The sequence below is a fragment of the Rattus norvegicus genome, chromosome 14 (assembly GCF_036323735.1).
Source record: "Rattus norvegicus strain BN/NHsdMcwi chromosome 14, GRCr8, whole genome shotgun sequence".
Lineage (NCBI taxonomy): Eukaryota > Metazoa > Chordata > Mammalia > Rodentia > Muridae > Rattus > Rattus norvegicus.
In genome coordinates this window covers 82,291,249-82,314,632 of record NC_086032.1, presented here as the reverse complement: position 1 = coordinate 82,314,632, position 23,384 = coordinate 82,291,249, and the positions used below count along the sequence as shown (strand labels likewise).

Genomic DNA, 23,384 nt, shown 5'->3' with positions numbered 1-23,384 from the left:
TCTCCTCCCACAGTGTGTATGTGGGCCTTAAGCAGAGCTCTTAATGGCTTTCCCTGCTGGTGTAACCTTCACGCACGTTGTTACATTTGTCCTTTTCTGAGAGCTAAGAACATGTCTATTTGGCAAACTGCCTGTGCTTGACAAACCAGTTGGTACTAAAGCAAAGTCCGGTGCTCTGAGGATCAATCAGACTCTTTCCTCACAACTCTACATAACTGTGGACACATATTAAGGCATATGACCAGCAAAGGCAAAGACAGCTGCTTCTAATGTTTCCATGGTAGAAACACCAAGCCCTGGAATCGCTTCTTCCAGGCACATTCTGACACAACTACAGGACTTCACTGCTCCCTATTTACCAACTTCAAGTGCTTGCCAGAGAGCCACTACTTGTGACTGGCTCCTTCATATAGCCCCAAACTCATTATATAGCCCGGGATGGCCTTAAAATTTGAGATCCTTGTGCTTCACCATCTCAAGTGCTGAGATTATAGAAGTGTACCATCATCATCCTGGCTTCCTAAAGTTCTTTATTGAAGACCTAAGAATCCAAATTAACCATTTTCAGCTGATTTCTCTAAGAAATCTACAGAGCTATACAAAGAAGTTTACTATGAATATGTTGACTTTAAGGAGAAAATAAACTATCTTCCACTTTGACTACACTCTCTACAGAAATCAGTTTAACACCTTTATACATTTTCTTTAAAATTCTTTAGCATGCCCTTGACAAAGACCTAACTCTAGGGAATGAGTATGACCTGCATAGACCCAGGTGGAAAGCAGGCATGCGTACGAGCAGCTACTGAGTTGGGAACCCACGTCAGTGGTGGAGTGCTTAACTGGTAGGGATGAGGCTCTAGGCTCCATCTCCAGAACTGCTAAAGCACTAGTTACCAATGGGTGATGGTATCCTTGGATGAAGGTAGTCTGCTGAGGCGGCTTGAGTTCGAAACACCTGTGACATTGGAGGAGAGGGTGCTCTTTGGCTCAATAAAGATGCAGTAGGCTCCAAGCTCCCCATAAGGCCACTGAGAAGATTGGAAGAAGCAGGTCTCTGAACCGGTTGACCCAGAAGTTCCTATAGGCAGAAATACCAGATTCCTGTGAACAAACCTACTTCTTCTTCCTTCTAGTTAGAAGCTTTGGAATATAAATTCACTTTCTGAAGCCAGCCAATGCCTCTTCCATGCAGCACTGCGGATCTGGGAGCTCACATAGAAGACATTTCCCAAGTGTTTAGCTACTAACATTTGCTTTAAGTTAGGGCTACAGATACAGATAGTAATCAAGTTCCAAAGAAACAACAAACTGGCAAAACAAACATTTAAAGCCATCGCACCCCCCTATCAATTGGGATTAGCAACGTAACAGATGATCTTAGGTAGCAACAGTATATCTCTGATTGTCTCACACAGGTTACTCTGAGGGATCAGTATAAGACTGTAACATACCTGTAGGATGTTTTTAGGGACAGGCTGGCCTGGAATCTCAGCAGGAGCCAACAAGTGACTTTCAAGATTTCGCTAAAAAAAAAATAAATAAATAAAACGGTTTTCAGTTTTAACACAATTTATAGATTGGAGACCATATACATCAAAAAATATGCAACTCCCAAGGAAGTTGACCGTTAACAGCAGAATTACTCAATACTCAACATCACAGAAAACCTTCAACCAACTGTCTCTTACCCCATGCAGCTCAAAAGATCCTTCCCATGTGCATGAAGAGTCATTAGGAAATATTCCCAAAGCCAGAGTAGTCCATTCCTGTTATCATGACACCCTGCCCCCACCATCAAAAACAGGTGAGACCAAGAAGCACTCAGACAGATATCACAATTTATGAGATTTTCATTTTGAAGGAACCCTTACTGATTATTGTCATTAACAAGATTTACTGACTGAAGAAAGTATTAAAAACAATGGGTTGAGAGAGAGCTCAGTGAGTAAGAGCACTGGTTGCTCTTCCAGTAGACCAACTTGGGCGCTATGGTCAGTACCCACCTGGCAGCTCACAACCATCTATTACTCCAGTTAGGAGATCAGATGTCTTCTGGCCTCCATAGGCACAAATGCACATGGAATACACATATATACATGCAGATAAAACACTAATACATTTAAAATAAAAATCCTTAAAACAAAACAAACCACTACTCACAAAAAAGAAATATGACAGCTAGGCATGACAGTCATGTACACTACTCTTTCTAGAACTCTGTTGTTTGAGGCAGAAATATCATCAGGAGTTTGAGGCAAGAATGGGTTTCACAAAAAAATGGCTAAGAACTAGGCAAGAGGTATAGCATTTTCCTAGAATGTACAAAGTCCTGGTACTGATTCTAAGCATTACACACTAAAACAAAAATAATGAACAACATACAAATTTTGGCCAGAATTGTTACTGTTCTGAAGTTTTGGCCTAGCCAAGTAACACATGCCCTTAAATTCTAGCACTTGGGAGACAGAGGCAAGTGTACCTGTATTCAAAGTTAGCCTAGTATAACATGGTGAATTCCAGACAGCCAGACCAACATAATTCAAAATCCAAAAAATCAGAAACTTAAATGTTACTATTTTAAGTTAAATACACGACTCCTTTGCTCTGAGTCTGCCAATGGTCTTGCTTTGTATACACCCCACCCCCCCAACCCCCATATGTCTGAATACTGTGTGGCCTCTAAGCTTATCCAGTAGTACTTTGATGCAATTCCCTTCCAGTGGCTGGATCCGTCCAAGTCCATAGCCTTTTATTGTTGGTTTTAGAATTAGGGCTAAATGCAGATGATTTCAATAGATAGGTGACTTACTTCATATGGCTTAGCATATTTACATGGGTCAGCAATTCCATGTAAGACAGTCTGGGGATGAACTTTATCAGATGCACAGAGTCAGATGAGAACTAGTACCCAGCAGTAGACAGAGCAGGAGCTCAAATGCAAACCAAGCCAGCACAGATACAATTCTGAATCTGTGTAAATATTTACCTAGCCGCTTATTATCAGGGGTCAGAAGCTCACTTCACCACCATACCTGAAGCTACATGTGCACAACAGCACGACACTCTAATATCAAACCAAGTGTGTTCACAGCTGAAGGTCAATATTGTGCAAAACCAATCAAAGGTTGAGATATGAAATACTGAACTCCCTTCTCTCTCCCTTTTTTCCTTCAAGACAGAGAGTCTGTCTATGTAGCACAAGCTGGTCTCAAACTTGCCCTTCTCCTGCTTCCTCCCCCACTGCTCCCAGCTCTTTTGCCTCCACCTCTGGAGACTCACGCTGAAAGGAGAAAGCAACCCTATGGCAGGATTTGAATGAAAACTAATCAGTGACAAACCCCAGGGCTGGAGAGACAATCATCAGGTAAAGTGCCTGTTGTCAAGTCCAACAATCCGACATCAACTCCACGGTTTAGTGTGCAAAGAGAAAACGACTCTCTCAAGTTGTCCTCTGACCTCTACACACGTTGTGGCACACATGCCCATAAGAATACATACATGCACTCAAAATACTTTGTAAAAGGACATAGTGAATCAAACATTTATTGCTGTTCACACGTTTTGTAGTTCCTAGCCAAAAAGGGTTGAGGAGGAAAAGAGGCAAATTCAATTTGACAGACTTGATATAGCAGAGCAACTGAGTCTAGGTTTCATCCTTCAGATCTGTCTTGCTTCCCAATCATTCTGTATACAAGTGATAGGGCCACATTAACACTGAGCTGAAACTCACTCTAAACACCATTATGATGGAAATCAGTGCATGTTATAAATCAGTGCGTGTTATAAACCTGCATTATGGCTGGAGAGCCGACTCAGTAATTAAAGCTAGGGGAGCAATCTACAATATAAAACAAACTGCAACTTGAAATACAAACAAAACCAATTGCAGCTTCTTACTATTAGTAAATTAACAGTATAATTGTCTTGTAAAAAACACTACCATGGCCAGGTGTGCTGGACAGACCTCTAATCTGAACACTCAGGAGGCAGAGGCAGGCAGATCTCTGAGTTCTGAGTTAGAGGCCAGCCTAGTCTACAGCATGAGTTTCAGGACAGCCAAGGCAACATAGAGAAACCTGTCTTAACAAACTAAACTAAATTAAAATAAAACAAACAAAAAACCCTCACATCTTTAATATATACTGAGAGAGATACAGAGTGGGGGGGGAGGGGGAAGAAGGGGGGGAAACAGACAGACAGTGTGTGTGCACCTTTCTAGATCAGGCTATCCTTTGAATTTGGAATTATTCTGCCTCCAGTTTCCAAGTAGTGATGGAACTATCAGTCTTTACCACCATGCTCAGCTCCACCTTTGGTATTTTAATTGATTTAGTTAAATTTAATTAATCAGTCTAATCAAGAGAACAGGCAATCTAGATATTTGAGTATATACAAAGTGTGACAATAAAGACTTTACTGTAGGGAGCTGGTGAGGCTGCTCAGTGGTTAGCACACAGGCTGCTCTTCCAGTGAACAAATATTCCTTCACCCACATGGAGGCTCGGAACCATCTGAAACACCAGTCATAGGGGGGCCTGATGCCCTTTTCTGGCCTGTGTGCACCAGGCATGCAAGTAGTGCACAGACACACACACAAACTAAATGCTCATACAAATATAATTAAATAAATCTTGTAAAATTTTATTATAACATTATCTACAGTTAGGCAGTGATGGTTCATCATTAATCTCAACACTTGGAAGGTAGAAGCTGGGAGATCTTTGAGTTTGTCCCCAGCCTGGTTTACAGAGTGAGTTCTAGGACACCTAGGGCTACACAGAGAAACTATCTTAGGGGGAAAAAAAAAAAAACGAAAACAAAATAAAACAAATGGGTATCAGGTGGTCCTACCTGGCCCTGAGCTCCTGCCCTCACAGACACTAGGGTTAGAAGCACACGTCACTATGCCCAGTTCAGCACAAGGGATCAATTTCTTTTTTTCCTCTCCTTTTTGCATAGATAACCCCACATATTAGATATGTGTATCTCCAAACAGGGCTAAAATCTACAACTCAGTCCTTCCCTTCTTAGGAAAGACTTCATAGAGGCACTGCATTAACTGACGCAGACTGAATTAGTTGGCCACACTACTGTCCCAAACACACACACCATCAGATATGCCTCTTCTAATAACAAATCAATATCCATAATTAAGGGACAAACAAAGACCAAACAACTTCTAAAGAAAATGCAGGGCTGGAGAGATGGCTGAGGGGTCAAGGGCACTGACTGCTCTCCCAGAGGTCCTGAGTTCAATTCCCAGCAACCACACGGTGGCTCACAACCATCTGTAATGGGATCCGATGCCCTCTTCTGGTGTGTCTGAGGACAGCTACAGTGTACTCATCTACATAAAATAAATAAAACTTTAAAAAAAAAAGAAAGAAATTTGCAAACTACTCGGATACCTGCATCAAACCTATTTATTACTGCAGTGGGAGAGGCTGGGCGAGGTTGTACCGAATACTTACACTGACTTTGGGCTGGGTAGGCAAAGTCCCACTTGCCTTCATGGTGTTCACTAGTTTGTTGAATGCAGTCATATCTCCATCTTTCTTGAGCTGCCGATTGCTAGTCACAGCACTCAGGGTCTCCTCTAAATGTTCTGCCATGAAGGGAGTTGAATTCTTTATTTGCTGGTCCACCTTCAAGCCCTTCAGCCCGGCTTCTACCTCTTCCACTGAAAGTACAACCCCTGAATGTGCTGAGAAGTTGAGAAAGTTCTTATTACACCAAGCAAAGGGTGTTGAGGAAGAATTCTCATTGGCTACCAATGACAACTATTTCGTCACTGTAGTGAGGCTGTCCAAAAGGCTGACACTGAAATAGACAGACGGAACACTTAAAATGAATTTGTTAGGAATAAGGCTGAAATCACACACTTCGAAGGAGACGGTGAGCACTCAAGGAGGCATAGTGAGCTCCAGGACAGCAAGGACTAAACAGACCTAGTCTCAAAAACAAAAAGGGGATAATAGAGGGGGAGAGTGACACCTGTGGGAAGAAATGACTCAGTGATGAAGAGTCCACATTGTCTTACAGAGGATCTGACTTCAATTCCCAGCAGCCGCACCAGACAGCTCACAACTGCCCATAACTCTAGAGTCAGAGACCCTGTATCTCTCATCACCTTGGGCACATACAGAGTCTCACTTTCATTTTTTGAAGTCTGGTCTTTGATTATCTATTGTAATGCTAAATACAGGCCTTTTGTTATCTATTGTAATGCTAAATACCGGCCTCCCAGGACCTGGTTGTCCCAAAGATGTAGACTGTGCTCCCAAATCATTTCTGGTTGGTAAATAAAGATGTCAACAGCTAATAGCTGGGAAGAGAGATATAAGTGGGGTTGAGGTTTACTGGGTTGGGGTCAAAGAGAACCATGAGGTGAGGAAGAAGGTGCAGGAGGAAGGAGGAGAAGCCTCCATGGGTTTAGGTGAACCATTGAAAAAAACGTGGCCCCGAGGCCTGGCCTGGAGTAGAGAGCGGCCCAGATGAAACATAGTAGTAGTAAGTAACGACTCCGGGTTATCAATAAGAAAGTGGACTCTAGGGCTGGAGAGATGGCTCAGTGGTTAAGAGCACCCAACTGCTCTTCCAGAGGTCATGAGTTCAATTCCCAGCAACCACATGGTGGCTCACAACCATCTGTAATGGGATCTGATGCCCTCTTCTGGTGTGTCTGAGTACAGTGTAATCATATACATGAAATAAATAAATTAATTAAAAAAAAAAAAAAGAAAGAAAGTGGACTCTAACAACATGGAGGTAGGCAGCTGTCCGGCTCCTGTGCTGTTTCAGGCTTATATAAAGCTGTGTGTGTCTTCTATTCAGGAACTAAAGGGTCAAAGGGCACACAGAAACCTTGGGTCAGGAAGTTTCAACAACATACTTTCAAATAAATAAATAAATAAATAAATAAATAAATAAATAAATAAATAAATAAATAAAAATAAAGGAAGAAATGGAATAAACCACACCAAAAATATTTAGATGCCAGGGATGACAGAACTATGGGGTTTGAGATTTCAAACCTTGGTAAGATCTCTACATAGTGATAACCAGAACTACATAAAGAGACAGTCTCAAAAAACTTGATCCCATGTGTCACACAGAAAGATACCCTGTAATAAGTCTCTTCAGACTTTGCTACCAGGGACAAGAATCCAACAGCAACAAGGCTGCACTGTGATCTCAAAGTACTAACTTGTTGCCTAAGTGAGAACACGGAAGGTAGTGTTGTGTGAGGAACAGGCAAGCCCAGAAACATTCACTGGGCTGCTACTGGTCAGTAAAGAAAAACCAGAGTAGACAAGTGTGGTGCACGCCTTTAATACCACCACTCTAGAGGCAGAGGCCAGAGGTTCTGAGTTATAAAAGCGAACCTGACTTACATAGCAAGTTCTAGGCCAGCCAGAGCTTAAAAGATTCAAGGCTGTGTGGCACTGTGCTTGGGTCTTTTGGAAAAACACTGAAACTAACTTCGAGGCATGCGCCTGACTTGATGAGAAGTAGCACATAAAACTATTCCTTCCTTAGAACACTTAAGAACACATGAAATTAAACAGCTAAAGCAGCTTCTCAACAAATACTTACAGCTTTCTTTAAGTTTTTCTTTATTTGCAGAAAGGCTAGAAAGAAGGGGTTTTAAATCCACTTTGGCTTTCTGTAGCATTTCTAAAATGTCCACTTTATTTTCAGCATGGTCTTCTGATGGTATAGGAGCAAAATAATTCCCCGAGTTCTGTCCAGGAGAGAGGACGGCTTGCTCCAAACCTGATTTTGTAAATAAATGTAGTCACAGTTGGTCCCACTGAGAATTAACATCCCTTCCAGAGCATAAAAAGAATAGAAACGGAAGGCTTTCCAGTATCTAAAGCCTCTTTAACACTACAGACCACTGATTAATGAAGACAAAATGAAGCATGACAGGGGAGGCCCACCGGACATACAAGACTAGAATGTGAGGTCATCTTACCTGCCAGTCTCTCAAGTTCTTCATGGGGTGTGGATCCGAGGCTGCTGGATCTGCTCCCTGACCGGCTTGGGTTAGAGAACCACCTACTGAAGCGGCTGGCAGAGACTGATCCTTCTCCCAGAACATCTTCTATCATCTGATAAGAAAGATAAAAGGGCTACGGTGGGGGCTGGGGATTTAGCTCAGTGGTAGAGCGCTTACCTAGGAAGCGCAAGGCCCTGGGTTCGGTCACCAGCTCCGGAAAAAAAAAAAAAAAAGGGCTACGGTGAAAAGGCCATGAAGGTTAAATGTTAAGCCATAGATTTTGAAACTTCCTTTGATACTGCTGACCTAAAAACCATTTGGGGAGTGATGGTAGAGGCCATTAATTTCTAAGTTCTAGGCCATCTAAGGCTACACAGTGAGAACCTGTCTCAAAACAAGATACTCAACCCTGGGGAAAAAGAGAAACACTAGGTGAAATTCAATCATAATTAGCCGCGCCATCCTTATTAAATTGAGATGAGTTCTCCTATGCAGTCAGACAGGCCTTGACATGATCACGTAGCTCCAGCCTGACTCAAACTCCTCTTGTCTCAGCATCCCAAGTGCTAAGATTATAGGTACACACTCCACATCCAGACTCCGAAATACATGTCTATTTTTATTTTGTGCACATGTGTGTATGTATGTGTGTGACATGTATATATGGTCATTCCCGTGTGGGGGTATACACATGTGTTTGGGTGGGCATATGCTGTGTGCAAGTAGAGGTCACAAGGTAGATGCTGGGCATCTTATTATCCACTTTATAAATTGAAGCAAGGGTCTCTCAGTTGAGCCCACAGCTCCCCAACAGAACTAGTTCAGTTACCTAACTTGCTCCAGGAAACCTGTCTCCACCTTCTATGTGCTGGAATTACAGGAGGACCACCATTATCACTTACTCGAGTTCAGAGATCTAAATTTCATTCAATCTTTACACTTGCATGGAAAGGGTTTTATCCACTGAGTCATTCTCTAATCCCTCCATCACACATTTGTAAATGTGTTGTAACACTCACCGAAGCCAAGCATGGCACCTTATCAAGGTTAAAGAATTCATTAAAGTCAAATTCTCCTGGGGACTGCTCAGGTAGGATGACATCCCTTGGAACTTCCTGATCAGCAGAGGGCTCCTGGGCCAGAATGACTTCCACCTCGTCCTCTTCAGCCACCCCTCCATTGCACTCCACTATGCCTGAAAACAAAACCAAGACAGAAACCACCTGATCAAGGACATAGCCCAGTCTTACTCTGTACCGGTAGCCATCAACACACGCAGAAGTCAAACGTGACTGTAAACAGACTTCTTGTCGTAGGTACGGCACCTCTTATGATGAATCATTTAGTCCCAGTCTCTGAGAACTGGAAGAGAAAAAAGTCCTTGTGAACCACACAGAATATTAACAGAGCAGGAAAAGGACTGTGGCCTCACTTCTCAATAAGCCAAGTTTTCTAATACAGTGGGTTTTCTTAAAAGAAAAAAAAAAAGAAGAACCTAGTTAGGGATGTGTGTGTGTTTGCAATATGGCATTATGTGCACAGGTCTCTGGAAGGCCAGAGAACAGGGCATTGGCTCCCTCTGGGGAAGTTAGTAACACACACATGTGGTTTTGAGCTGCTTAATGTGGGTACTAAGAATTGAATTTAAGTCTCTGAAGCCAAATTATTTGGCTCTGTGTTTATGCATGCATCTGGTACCACTGACATGGGCAATTTTTACTTGTCTACAAGGTCTATTACTGATGTAAGGTCTGACTGTTACCCCTTCTAGGAAACCTACCCTACCTTTAAAAAAAAAAAGACCTGGGGTTGGGGATTTAGCTCAGTGGTAGAGCGCGCCTAGCAAGCGCAAGGTCCTGGGTTTGGTCCCCAGCTCGTAAAAATAGAAAAAAGACCTTATTAAGCACATTGATCTCCCCAGTACATTAATGACTGCCCTTTATAAAATACTGGTATTTATTACAACATTCAATAGTGAGACAGACTTTTGCAGACTGCTAACCTGCTCTAATCAGCTCTGTCTTACTCTTCAAGGCCAGGAATATCTGAAATTCAGTAATGTCCTCTTTTAATTTTAGGCAAAGTATGATGTAAACAGAAGAAACCAAAACAAAACAAAAACTCTGAAAACCACTTATTTGCAAGTGCTTAAACACACATACACAATAGTAAGCATGTGCCTGCGTAAATGTATACACACACACACACACACACACACACACACACACACACCCATTTAGAGACATTGCTCAGTGGCTAAGAGCACATACTGCTCATCCAGAGGATCCTGAGTGCACATTCTAGCACCTATATCAGGAATCATAACTGCCTGTTGATGGGGCACATCGGGGCCTCCTAGCACATATGTGTACATATACAAATAAATAAAAAGTAGAAAAACCCTAACCAAACACAAACCATGAATGAACCCCATCAGTTCAATTCCCTTCCTCGACATAAGACTGAGCCTACTAACACATGCCAGTAATTCCAGAAATCAGGCAGAGGAAGGAAAACCAGAAGATCAAAGTTACCCTCGATTGCATTTCCAAGTCAGATCCTATGTCAAAACACAACAAACAACAAAAGCCAGGGGCTGGAGAGATGGCTCAGGGGTTAAGAGCACTGACTGCTCTTCCAGAGGTCCCGAGTTCAATTCCCAGCAACCACTTGGTGGCTCACAACCATCTGTAATGGGATTTGATGCCCTTTCTGGTGTCTGACGACAGCAATAGTGTACTCATATACATAAAATAAATAAATCTTCAAAACAAAACAAAACAAAAAAAAGCAAACCCCAAACCAACAGAAAACCAATCAAGGACTAAGGACAGGTCCCAGGGGCAGAGCATTTGCTTTACGAGTTCTAGGATCTGGGCTCTATTTCCAGAACAGCAGTAACAGGAAAGCAACCGAAGAGAAAGGCTGCTGGGCTGGGATGTAGATCAGACTAGCGTCTGCCCAGTATACATGCAGTCTCCGAATTGGATACCTTCCGCAATAAACACACAAACAGTTTAAAACACAAAAATCAATAATGGCCTTGGTGACAAATCTATAAGCCCAGTACTAAAGATTATGGTGCAGTACTGTCCAAGGCCACCCACAGCTACACACTGGGTTTGGTGCCAGTCTGGGTTACATGAAGCCTTGTCCCAGAACAAAACCCTGCATAAATGGCTGACATTGGAATTTTATCTCAGTCACAGAAAACATTATTTTCTACAGAAGCTTGGTCTCTGACATGAGTTAAATAGCCACACTGGCTGATGCTGTTTCATTCTGAGACAATGGCATCTCTCAAAGGCACTTGAGCAGCATCTCCCAGCAGGGTAGTGTTGGCACCTGCCTTTAATCCTAGCACTTAGGTGGCAGAGGCAGGTAGATCTCTAAGGCTGAGGCCAGCCTGGTCTACAGAATTAGTTACAGAATAGCCCAGGCTACAAAGAAACCCTGTCTCAAACAACAACAACCCCAGAATCTCCCAAGTTTCATATGAATTCCCTGAACCAGAAGAATATGTGCCCACATTTAAAAACAAACACAAAAAGCCTACTGCACTGAAAATGTACAAAAACAGAGAAAACAGAAGAGAACTGCAATGTCTCCCTTAGTCTCACTTTTAAATATACTTCATTAGCTAATGTCCACATTTGTTTTAGGGTCTGTGGAAACTGACACTAATTATCATTAAGTGTTTTCCCATCTCTTTTTTTTTTTTTTTTTTTTTTTTTTTTTTTTTTTTGGAGCTGGGGACCGAACCCAGGGCCTTGCGCTTGCTAGGCAAGTGCTCTACCACTGAGCTAAATCCCCAACCCCTTCCCATCTCTTAATACCTGCCAAAACATACACAAGCTTTCAATTATACTTGAAATAAGTACCCAGGAGAGCCTACGTTCTTTTCTTTTACGAAATTTATTTTTATGTACACTGATGTTTTACCTGCATGTATGCCTGTATGTAGGTTTTGAAACCCTGGAACTAGAGTTACAGTTATAAGCTATCATGTGGGTGGTAGAAATTAAATCCAGTGATCTTAACCACTGAGCCATCTCTCCAGCCCCAAGTCTAAGTCTTGTACACAGTGCTCTGCCTGCATGTATGCCCGTATGCCAGAAGAGGGCACCAGATCTCATTACAGATGGTTGAGCCACCATCTGGTTGTCAGGATTTGAACTCAGGACCTCTGGAAGAGCAGTCAGTGCTCTTGACGTCTAAGCCATCTCTCCAACCCCCAAGTCTGATCTCTTATGATTATATTTTTTTTAAAATCTTATTTATTTTATGTATATGAGTACACTGTCACTGTCTTCAGACACACCAGAAGAGGGCATTGGATCTCATTACAGATGGTTGTGAGCCACCATGTGGTTGCTGGGTTTGAACTCAGGACCTCTGGAAGAGCAGTCAGTGTTCTTAACCACTGAGCCATCTCTCCAGCCCATGAGTATATTTCTTAATCATGATAAAAGTATACCTAAAATATTTGGCAGGCAATGTCTTTACAAACAGACCCCAAAAATAAAATAAAGCCAGAACACTAAAAACTTACCTTTCACAATCTGGTACCCATCACCAACCATGCAATTAAAGCAATCATCATGTCATTACTTCAAAACAAGTTCAAAATTGGTACTGACCTTCCCTCACAGAGGCAGTCCGTCGCCTTGTTCGTTTTCTCCCTTTGTGATCCTCCTCTAGAATCTTATCATCAAAGCCAGTCAGCTCTATGGTTTCAGACTGACTGGTGGGTCCAGCTGAAAACCATTCTGGTTCTTCCTCAGTGTATGAATCGTTTCTTCTACGCTCACCAAAGACACGTTTACTATCTCCAAACTCCCTCTGAAAAAGTACAGAAGCAAGACTGAATGACTACAGGGTTCTAATGTGAGCACTTTAACCAGTCTTAATGAACTGACAGAAGTCTAAATGCGGACGCTGTGCTGCGAATCTAAGTGCACCACCATGGCCGCACTGCCATCTGAGTTCTCCTTGTTTACTGTGAGTGGGCTGTGATCCCCAGCTTCTCGAAGTAATTGAGGTTGGGGTGGGGTTAGGAGGATGCCACTCAGACTAGGCTAGGGCATTTGCTGACAAGTGTGTGGCCCCGGGTTTTGTACCACTGTAAGAGCAACAACAGAGAAACACAGTACAAAGGAGGTGAGCATCAAATTTCCAAGCACTTGGGGCTGGAGAGATGGCTCAGAGGAAGGAGCACTGACTGCTCTTCCAGGTCCTGAGTTCAATTCTCAGCAACCACATGGTGGCTCATAAAAATCTATAATGACATCTGATGTCCTCTTCAGGCAGAGAGACTACTGTATATATACTAAATAAATAAATCTTTTTAAAGATTGAGAACCAAGGGGGTTAGAGGACAAACCCTGAAACGCTTGTCCTTGTAGTCCCTCTCCCTGTCTCGGTCTCTCAAGTCTCGTAGGTCCTTATCGCTAAGACGGTGATCCTTCTCAAAGGCCCGGGCAGAAATTATTCTTCCACTGCCAATTCTTCGTCCACCAAGCAGGCGAAGCCCATCACTGTCTTTCTCCAATGGACTGCCAGAGCGCCGGGAGCTAACAGCAGCTGTTACATGGCAGCCACCGCCAAAACTTCGTCTCTGTGGGCTGAGAACAACATCTAAGTCATCTTCTTTCACTCGCTCTCGTGGATCTGAAAAGATGCCGGAAAGAGAAAGGTAAGCAAACCAACATCTTAGATACCCTGTCGTCGGCTGGCAACTGGGCTTACCCACAGATTCAGGGTAAACGAACCTTATAGAGAGAGAGTGTGTGTGTGTGTGTGTGTATGTGTGTGTGTGTGTGTGTGATTCAGGGTAAACGAACCTTATAGAGTGTGTGTGTGTGTGTGTGTGTGTATGCTATGGCCCCTGTGTGGAGGATCTCTGTGGGGACAGGCTCTTTCCTTCTACCACGTCAGCACGTCAGTCTTTAAAGACTAAACTCAGGTGGTCAGGCTTGGCAATGAGATGGCTCTGTAGAACTATTTTTTTTACATTAAAATTTAAAATATTTTTCTTCAGAGAAACAAGTGTATTTCATAATAAATGAATTCTATGATTAATCTACTTTTTGCACAAGACTTGAATAATTTATTTTTTTGCAAAGTGTTTTTGAGGCACAGCAACAAGAGTGTTATCCAGTAAGAAGGCCTGGTAAGCAAAATTTGTTTAAAGTTTAAAACTGTTCTTTCGTGGCTGGAAAGATGGCTCAGTGGTTAAGAACAGTGGATGCTGTTCCAGAGGTCCTGAGTTCAACGGAATCTGATGCCCTCTTCTGGCATGTATTGTGGTGTGTGTGTATGTGTGTGTGTGTGTGTGTGTGTGTGTGTGTGTGTGTGTGTGTGTGTACAGAACCAATGTGGTGTGTGTGTGTGTGTGTGTGTGTGTGTGTGTGTGTGTGTGTGTACAGAACACCAATACATTAAAAAAAAAAGAGAGAGAGAGAATTAGACACTATTTAGAAATTCAAGGGCGGTTAAGAGCACTGGCTGCTCTTCCAGAAGTCCTGAGTTCAATTCCCAGCACCACGTAGCCGCTCACAACCATCTATAACTGCAGTCAATGGGATCAATGCCCTCTTCTGTTATGCTGATGGACATACAAAACACCATGCGCATGAAATTCTTAATTCTTTCTTTTCATGATAGGGTCTTTCTGTGTCTTGGTTGTCTTGGAATTCCCTCTGCAGATGAGGCTGACTTCACTGAGACCTGCCTGCCTCTGCCTCCCAAGAGTTGGGATTAAAGGTCTATGCCACCACTGCTTGGCTCCTTAAGTAAATTTAAAATAAAAAATAAAAAATGGACAAGTCAGCTGGGCATAGTGTAGAATGCCTATACAGTCAGTACGTGGTAGGCTAATGCAGGGACTGTTTGTTGAATTTAAGATCAATCTGGGCACATTGTAAGGCCTGTCTCAAAAAACTAAAACAACAAAAAGGATAAACAATTCAACAGACACCTCAGCAAAGAGATGTGGACAGCACTATGTGCCACTAGATGGTTAGAATTAAGAAGACTAAGGATTCTAAGTGCTACCAAGATGTGGAGCAAGCAGAACTTGAAAATACTGCGAGCAGGAATATAAAATGTCTAGCCACCTTAAAAATAAGAAGCTTGAAGAATGCTGGGACTTGAACTCAGCACCTCTGGAAAAGCGGCCATTGCATCTCTCCAGCCTCAGGGTAGTTCCTTAAAACACCATGTACATGTAATAGCTATAATACTTCTAAGTACTCACTCACAGGATAAATACTCCTATGTTCATGCTCATACTTACACATACGTCATTCAAAGCAACTTTGGTTAGAAACAACTCAAACTACTGTTCACAGATACAGATATAATGATGAATTTATACAATAAAATATTAATGAACAATAAAGAGAAATGAACTACACATTCAACAACATGGATAAAGCCAGCTATTGTTCATGGGAGACTGACCCAGAGAGATATGGGTTCGAGTCCAGCCTGGGCTATAGAGTAACCTTGATTCCAGAAAGAAGCTTCACTGAGGAAAACGTATGGTGACAATTCTAGTCCCATACAATTTTAGGAGTGTTAGCTCATCTAGAAGGGCAGTTCATTTCTTGGAGGTAATGATAAGGGGGTGAAAAGGAGTTACTGGAACACTAGAGCACTTATAGGAGAGAAAAAGAATGCTTATTATTTTGACTGTGGTGATGGTTTCATACAGATATGCATGTCAGAACATCAAAGAACATGTTGTATGTAAGGGTTCTATAAGTAAATCTCAATAAAGGTAAGAAAAGCATGTCACGGGCTGGAGAGATGGCTCAGTGGTTTAGACCACCGACTGCTCTTCCAGAGGTCCTGAGTTCAATTCCCAGCAACCACATGGTGGCTCACAACCATCTGTAATGGGATCCGATGCCCTCTTCTGGTGTGTCTGAAGTCAGCTACAGTGTACTTATATATAATAAATAAATAAATCTTTAAAAAAAAAAAAAAAAAGAAAAGAAAAGAAAAGCATGTCACAACAAGAAGACCCACAAAGTCAACTAACCTGGGAGCATGGGGGCTCACAGAGCCTGGGTGACCCACCAAGGAGCATACAGGAGATGGACCTAGACCCCTACACATCTGTAGGAAGTGTGTACCTTGGTCTTCATGTGGGTCCCTAACAAGTGGACTAGGGCTATCTCCATCTCTGTTCTCTGCCATAGATCCCCTCCCTACCTGGACTCCCCAGCTGGGCCTCAGTAGGAGAGGATGCGCCTAGTCCTGCTGGGACTAGGGTGGGTTGGTACCCAAGGGGAGGCTCCCCTTCTCTGAACACGGGAGGGCAATAGAGGGCAGATTTGGAAAGTTGGACTGGGAAGGGAGGAGGGAGGGGAGCTGTGATTGGGATGTAAAGTGAACATATATTAAAAAAAGAAAGAAGAAAAGAAAAGCATATCACGAATAAAAACCAACTTGAAGTAGAGCCCAAGTAAGAAAAACCTATTTTAGTTTTTTTTTTTAAAACCAGAAACAGCTTTTTGTCTTATTTTAATTATTTTTCAGTGTCTCACCATTCAAAGTCACAGAAATCTGCCTGCTTTGCTGGGATTAAAGACATAAACGACTAGCTGTCAACAAGAAGATGAGACAGGGTCTCATTTAGACCAGTCTCACTCACTAAGTATAACTCAGGATGAGTTCCATCTTCTCATCCTCCTGCTTCGACCTCCTGGGTGCTCAGATTAGAGTCTTGAACTACCATGCCCAATTTATTCAGTGCTAGAAATTAAAATGAGGGCTTCATTATGCACAGTAGATGAGGTGACTTGAATATGCTCGGTCCAGGGAGTGGCACTACTTGGATGTGTGGCCTTGTTGGAGGAAGTGTGCCACTGTGTGTGTGGCTTTAAGACTTTCCTCCTAACCACATGGGAACCAGTCTTCTAATGGACTTCAGATGAAGATGTTTAACTCTCAGTTCTTCCTATACCATACCTGCCTGGATGCTGCCATGGCCCCACTTTGATGATAATGGACTGAACCTCTGAACCTATAAGCCAGCCCCAACTAAATGCTGTCCTTATAAGAGTTGCCATGGTCACTGTGTCTGTCCACAGCAGTAAAACCCTAACTAAGACAGGAGACAAGCACACTACAATCTATGCTATATACCCAGCTGTCTTAGTTTCCTTTCCTGGTGCTGTGATAAAAGGTACTGAACATCTTAAGGGACAAGAGACTTATTCTGGCTTGTAGTTCAAGGACATAGTCCATAATGGCAGAAAATTGTCAAGGCAGCAACAGCTTCAAACAAATGGTCACATTTAATACACAAACAGGAAGCGGACATGGATAAATGTGTGCTCACTTTCTCCACTTAATATCAATCCCCAGAGAGCAGACCTACGCAGAGTTAAGACAGGCTTTCTTATATCAATTGGTTAACCTAATGAAGACAATCCCTCACAGGCAGGACCAAGGCTAAGTAATTCCCGAGCATGTCCTGGATGCTTGCCTTCTAGGTGATTCCACAGGGATTAAGCTGTCAAACACTCTCACACCAGCAAAGACAATGGTACTTTATAATTCAAAAGCACAGAGCCTAACTTGCCACTGCTACAGGAATGATTTTACTCTGCTCATTATGAAAACTACAACTGGTGAATGAGCTTTCTGATGACATTTCTCTTTGATATGTAAAACTTTAGAGGCAGCCAGGAGCATGTTCTCCCAATCACACTACCATTAATAAATGATTGTGCACTTACCTGCTATTCTGCGCACCAGAGAAGGCCGATCTGATTCCGGCTCTTTCTTCAGACTTTCCACTGGTGAGCTGCGCCCTGACGCTGGGTAAAGAGAGGCATGCCACTTCTCAGGGTCCCAGACACCATCACTACAGGTTAGAGGACAGCATCAGTTAGGGTTTGAAGATTAAGTCTCGTAGGCCCTAATTTCTAAATTTCTTTAGATTACATGATAACCTTCATGACTGCTTCAAAATAATTACCCTATTCAAGATGAAAGCAGAAACAGTTATTACTTGAGTACAGTTTGTTCGGATAACACCAATAGGCAACACAAACAAACTGTCAGTACAGAAACCTCGGGCTCTGTATGAACTACAGTAATTTCCACACTAAGGTCTTTCCCAGTTCTGCAGAAGCAGCTTTAACTTTCTGACCAGGAGCACCTCCTAGAAAGTAGGGTGTATATTTTTCTAGAATTTTGTTTGTTTGTTTGTTATTTGAGACAGAGTCTCACTATGTAGCCCTGGTGGGAGTGGAACTTACTGTGTAGACCAGGCTGGCCTCAGATTTATACTGATCCTTTTGTCCCTAACTCCTGAGTGCTGGACATGCAGCACCATACTGGGCTAGAATTTCAATGTGTAATCTCGGTTTTTTCTTACATTAAGACAGCTCTTAAAATTTTCTTTTTTTCTGTTTATCGTGGATTAGACCCACTGGTGATCTACCTGCTTTATACCCTTAGCCAGGAACACTGCTTGAAAACAAAGTCAACAGTTCTCAAACTCTCACCACAGGGAGATACTCTCCACCGTCTGCTGTCTCTGTGAGGGATCCAACAAGTGCTTACCACCCTCTGCTTCGCCCTTATCTGTAGCACTGTCACTAGGCACAATATCTAACTTAGCAAAAAAGCTTATATGTCTACTCATGATAACTCTATTTTGTGCAAAGAAAAAAGTTGTAATAATAAAATCTGAAGTATACAGATGCTTTATAATTTTAGTGAAAAAACAAGCAAGCCTATCTGAGACCCATGAAAATTCCTAGCCAATCAAAACAGCCACCATTGTGGTATTGTCACCATCAGGAGAATGTGATGACTTATCTAGATGCAACAGGCCTTCTCATCAGCCTATATATAGGTTTTAAAAATCTGTCTAGACAGAAGACGTAGCTTAATGATAAAAACTCTCACCTAACATGGGTAAGGCGTTGGGTTCCACCCCTAGCACTAGGGGTGAAGGTATGTGGTACAATGAACCAAGAAAATTAAACATGACACTTTATAAGTAAAATTAGAGGCCCACATGATATTTAAGAAATTACTGGGGTTGGGGATTTGGCTCAGTGGTAGAGCACTTGCCTAGCAAGCGCAAGGCCCTGGGTTCGGTCCCCAGCTCCGAAAAAAAAAATTAAAAAAAAAAAAAAAGAAAAGAAATTACTGAGACTGCCAGGCATGATGGCCCATACCTTCTTTCTCAGCCTTGGGAGGCAGAGGCAGGCAAGCAGATCTCTGTAGTCTGAGGCCAGTATAATTTACAGAGCCAATTCCAGGACAGCCAGGGCTATGTGAAAAAATCTTGTCTTAAAAACAAAACAAACAAACAAACAAAAACCCCACAACAACAGCACAAAAGAAATCACTAGGGTAACCTTAAGAAATATAATATAGGGGCTGGAGAGATGGCACAGTGGTTAAGAGCACCGACTGCTCTTCCAGAGGTCCTGAGTTCAAATCCCAGCAACCACATGGTGGCTCACAACCATCTGTAATGGAATTCGATGCCCTCTTCTGGTGTGTCAGAAGACAGCTACAGTGTACTCATATACAAAATAAATAAATAAATCTTAAAAAAAAAAAAAGAAATATAATATAGGATTATTGTACATTTTCAGATAATTTTTAACTAGCATCTTCAAACCAAAGCCCTTTCACTGCTTTTTCTTAAAGAACCTAAAACACAATAAGGCTAATCTAATCTAAAAGGTTTTGTGCTAAAGGTCTCGGCCCTCTTTCAACCTCCCCAAAGCACAATCTTAAAGAAGTGCAGTAACAGCAAGAACCACAGGGTCTGGGGAAGAAACCCGGGCATGAAGACTCCTGGGTTTAAATCTGTTCTGTGACTATAACTGAGTCATTCTGTAGTTTAGTTTCAGTACTGGTTAGTTGACAGTCATGCTATTAACTCTTGACAAATCTTCCTCAGCCATAGTGCTACTAATACAACAACTTTCCAACAATGGAATTCTTTTTATTTAAATAAATTGTTCTTTACTTTAAATTTTTTAAATTTTATATGTATGTACATATGAGCTCAAGTGTCCACATCAGCCAGGGGTGTCAGATGCCCCTGAAGCTGGAGTTGACAGGCTATTGTGATCCCCTTGGTCCACTGAAAAAGCAGATGCTTAACTGCTGAGCCATCACTCTGGTCCCAACAATGCAATTCTCAACAGTAACAGTCATACCTGTCATATTTTTCAGAGAGGCATGATGGCCTCTGTTTGGAGTATGGGCGTTCTTTTATATCCAAGAGCTCCTCCTAAAAAGAGAAATCACATGAAAAATTTGAACTACATTTCTCAGGCCACATGCTTCCAATTTATTTCTCTTTTGTGTGTCTACTTTATAAACACTTATATAAAACTTTTTGGGAGGGAAGGGAGGGAGAGATTTGAGACAAGTTCTCAAGACTGGCCTTGAATATTCAGCTCCTGCTTCCTGAGTGCTGAGATCACAGGTGTGGCTTTCACACAATTCTTACAATTTTGGACTTAAAACTCCAAAAGGACTACAATTGGATCAGGGGATTTATAAGACGCTCAAACAAGATTATCTTTGTGACTGGGACCACTACACCTAACTCAACGGTCTTTAATTTATGAATAATATCCTTAATTATTTTGGTGCCCAAACAGTCCCAGATTTTGTCAGTGGGAACGTCAAGTGACTGTGTGTCCAACGTTTCAGGGAAGCAATCACTGCCTTCTGCGGGGTACAGCCGGGATACAGCAGTATAATTAGAGCCCCTGCACTCATGGGCTGAGAAGCGTTTCAGGCCAGCCTAGGTTACATTGTGGGACCCAGTCCAAAAGTAATAAATAAATGGGCAACATTGCCTTTCTGGTTTACCTAGTGTCCACCCTGACTCACTCTAGAGTCAGCCATTACTATGAGCAACTCTAGTTCCTTGAAGGGTGGAATGGCACTGGAAGTCAAGTCAAGGCCTAGGTTCTGGGTATACCCTCATTTGCTTGTAATTTTAAGTCCTTTCACCAGAATCACAAAGTACATCCATCTATATATGTATTCATAAACTATTAACACACATACCTGACTACATAAATATTAGCCACAAATGCTATTACCTCTTTCTTATTAGAACACATTTATAGCAAACACATCACACTGCCATTCGTTAACTTTTTTATGAACACAGTGCTCCAAACCCTTTGCAGAACATAGTAGATCCCACTACTAAGTGACCTCTGCAAGGCACCTTCTCAGTTCTGAAAGACAATGAATGTTGCTTCTTAAATCTCAGGCTAAAAATGGAAGACAGCTTTGCTCTCCCAGCCCACAGTAATCCCTGAACTCAAGAACACCATGAATTCACAAAGTGTCTTATGTGTGAAGCCTCTAAATGTTTTCAGGACAGCAAATTGCCCTATGACCATAAGACTGTAGTCATAAAATCAGGTTATGTGGTGAGTACAATCCTAGCACTCAGGAGGCAGAGACAGGATGAGTACAAAACAGCATGCTTACCTAGTGAGATCTGCCTCAAAACCTGATACTGAAACTAACCAAGCAGATGACAAACCGCCCATGGTGTCTTCCTACCTCTATCATGAAGGCATTTGGGTGTACTTAGAATCCACTTATAACTTAGTTTTTGTTTTGGTTTGCTTTTTTTTTTTTGATATCACAAAAGTTTATTTAGCAAAAAGTTTCATATGAAAATGTACATGACCTAGTTCTACATCACAATCAAGCACGCCTTTGGGGAGGGATGTGGACACACGGCTGAACACTGGTTAGACTCTTTCCAAGGCTTCTAACATGATGATGCTGTTTCCTCGGATGACCACCATCCCGATGTTGTTCTGTTGCCCACTGGTCGCCATCTCCACACACTCATCAATCACAAGGTTCATAAAGGGGTCAAAGCCCCGCAGTATTCCTTGTACATGCCTGCCGCCGTTTAACTTCAGTGATAACTTCTTGTCCATAAACTTTTTCAGTTCGGGAGGGTGGGCTTTGCTCATGGCGACTCTTCAGTGAGCTCAGCACAACGGCGAAGGTGGTTTGCTTTTTTGAGACAGTGTCTTGTTGTGTAGCTTTGGCTGTCCTGAAACTCATGTAAACCAGGCTCACCTCCAACTCACAAAGACCCACTTACCTCTGGCTCCTGTGTATGAGATTAAAAGCATTTCCCACCAGGCGCAGCTTGAATTATTGTTGTTCACCCCCTTAACCCCCCCACCCAGTTTCTCTGTATAACCCTTGTGGTCCTGCCTGGAACTCCATAGACCAGGCTGGTTTTGAACTCACAGAGATCCGCATAACTCTGCCGTCTGAGGGCTGGGACTAAAGGCCTGTGCCACCACCGTCCATCCGGCAGACACTCTTTTTGAGATCTAGAGGTTATAGTTTTCTGGGTTTTGAGTACAGCTCAGAAGCAGAGCAGTTGCCTAGCATTCATACACCCCAGTGTTCAATCCCTAGTACAAACACCCCCCAAAATCAAAACCCCAAATTTCCAGTAGAAATGGAAAGGAATTGAGAAAATACAAAACAGCAATTTTCTGCTACTAGAATTCAAAGACTATTACTATCTTCCTCCCCCAATAAGAACCTACTGTGCTATTAAACCAAAGACAACACACCTCACACTTAAATACATATTGTCAATAAACCCAAAACGAACAAAAAAAAAAAAAAAAAGAATCAATAAAGGAGAGTTTGTTTGCAATGCTTTTCCTCAGGTGATAGAGAAGGTAGTAACAACCATGAACACACAAGAGAAAAGGGATGTGGTGAGACATACTTGTAATCCACACAGTGTGGAGGCTAGAAAGGAGGAGCATGCATTGGGAGCTATCTTGGGTTGTAAGATCTTGTATCAACAAACCACCACCAAACTCCAAAATACCTAAAAGCACAAAAAAACAAACACAAAACAAAAAAGTGCTTCCTCCCATAAACATAAAATTCAAATTAATAAATGGGATTGGAGAGATGGCTCAGGGGTTAAAAGCATTGGCTGTTGTTCCACAGGACCCCAGTTCAATTCCCAGCACCCACATGGCAGCTCACAGCTGTCTGTAACTCTGTGTCCAGTATCTCCAATTTCCTCAGACATACATGTAAGCAGAACACCAAATGCATATTTAAAGAAAATTAAAAGACAAAACAAATTAATATAGGTTACAAAAAGCTTTACAAAAAAGTGAAATCGGGGTTGGGGATTTAGCTCAGTGATAGAGCGCTTGCCTAGCAAGCACAAGGCACTGGGTTCGGTCCCCAGCTCCGAAAAAAAGAAAAAACAAACAAACAAAAACAAAAAAGTGAAATCAGGGGACTGGTAAACAGCTCATTGGGTAAAAGCTAATTTCAATCCCTGGCACCTACAGAGTAA

General features: G+C 42.2%; 1 protein-coding gene and 1 pseudogene across 3 annotated transcripts in view; both read right to left on the bottom strand.

The window, feature by feature from the left end:
- Positions 1 to 23,384, bottom strand: part of Eif4enif1 (eukaryotic translation initiation factor 4E nuclear import factor 1) — a 47,994-nt gene that overhangs the window by 13,927 nt on the left and 10,683 nt on the right. For all 3 annotated transcript variants that reach the window (XM_006251291.5, NM_001107230.1, XM_006251290.5), the window contains exons 3-12: positions 20,212 to 20,285; positions 17,758 to 17,885; positions 13,389 to 13,675; positions 12,646 to 12,847; positions 9,025 to 9,200; positions 7,982 to 8,117; positions 7,600 to 7,779; positions 5,475 to 5,707; positions 1,455 to 1,526; positions 898 to 1,081 (exon numbers count right to left, since the gene is read on the bottom strand). In XM_006251291.5, the coding sequence (XP_006251353.1) occupies positions 898 to 1,081; positions 1,455 to 1,526; positions 5,475 to 5,707; positions 7,600 to 7,779; positions 7,982 to 8,117; positions 9,025 to 9,200; positions 12,646 to 12,847; positions 13,389 to 13,675; positions 17,758 to 17,885; positions 20,212 to 20,285 (1,672 nt within the window). The remainder of the gene's footprint in view (positions 1 to 897; positions 1,082 to 1,454; positions 1,527 to 5,474; positions 5,708 to 7,599; positions 7,780 to 7,981; positions 8,118 to 9,024; positions 9,201 to 12,645; positions 12,848 to 13,388; positions 13,676 to 17,757; positions 17,886 to 20,211; positions 20,286 to 23,384) is intronic.
- On the bottom strand, positions 21,653 to 22,047 carry Snrpg-ps1 (small nuclear ribonucleoprotein polypeptide G, pseudogene 1; annotated as a pseudogene).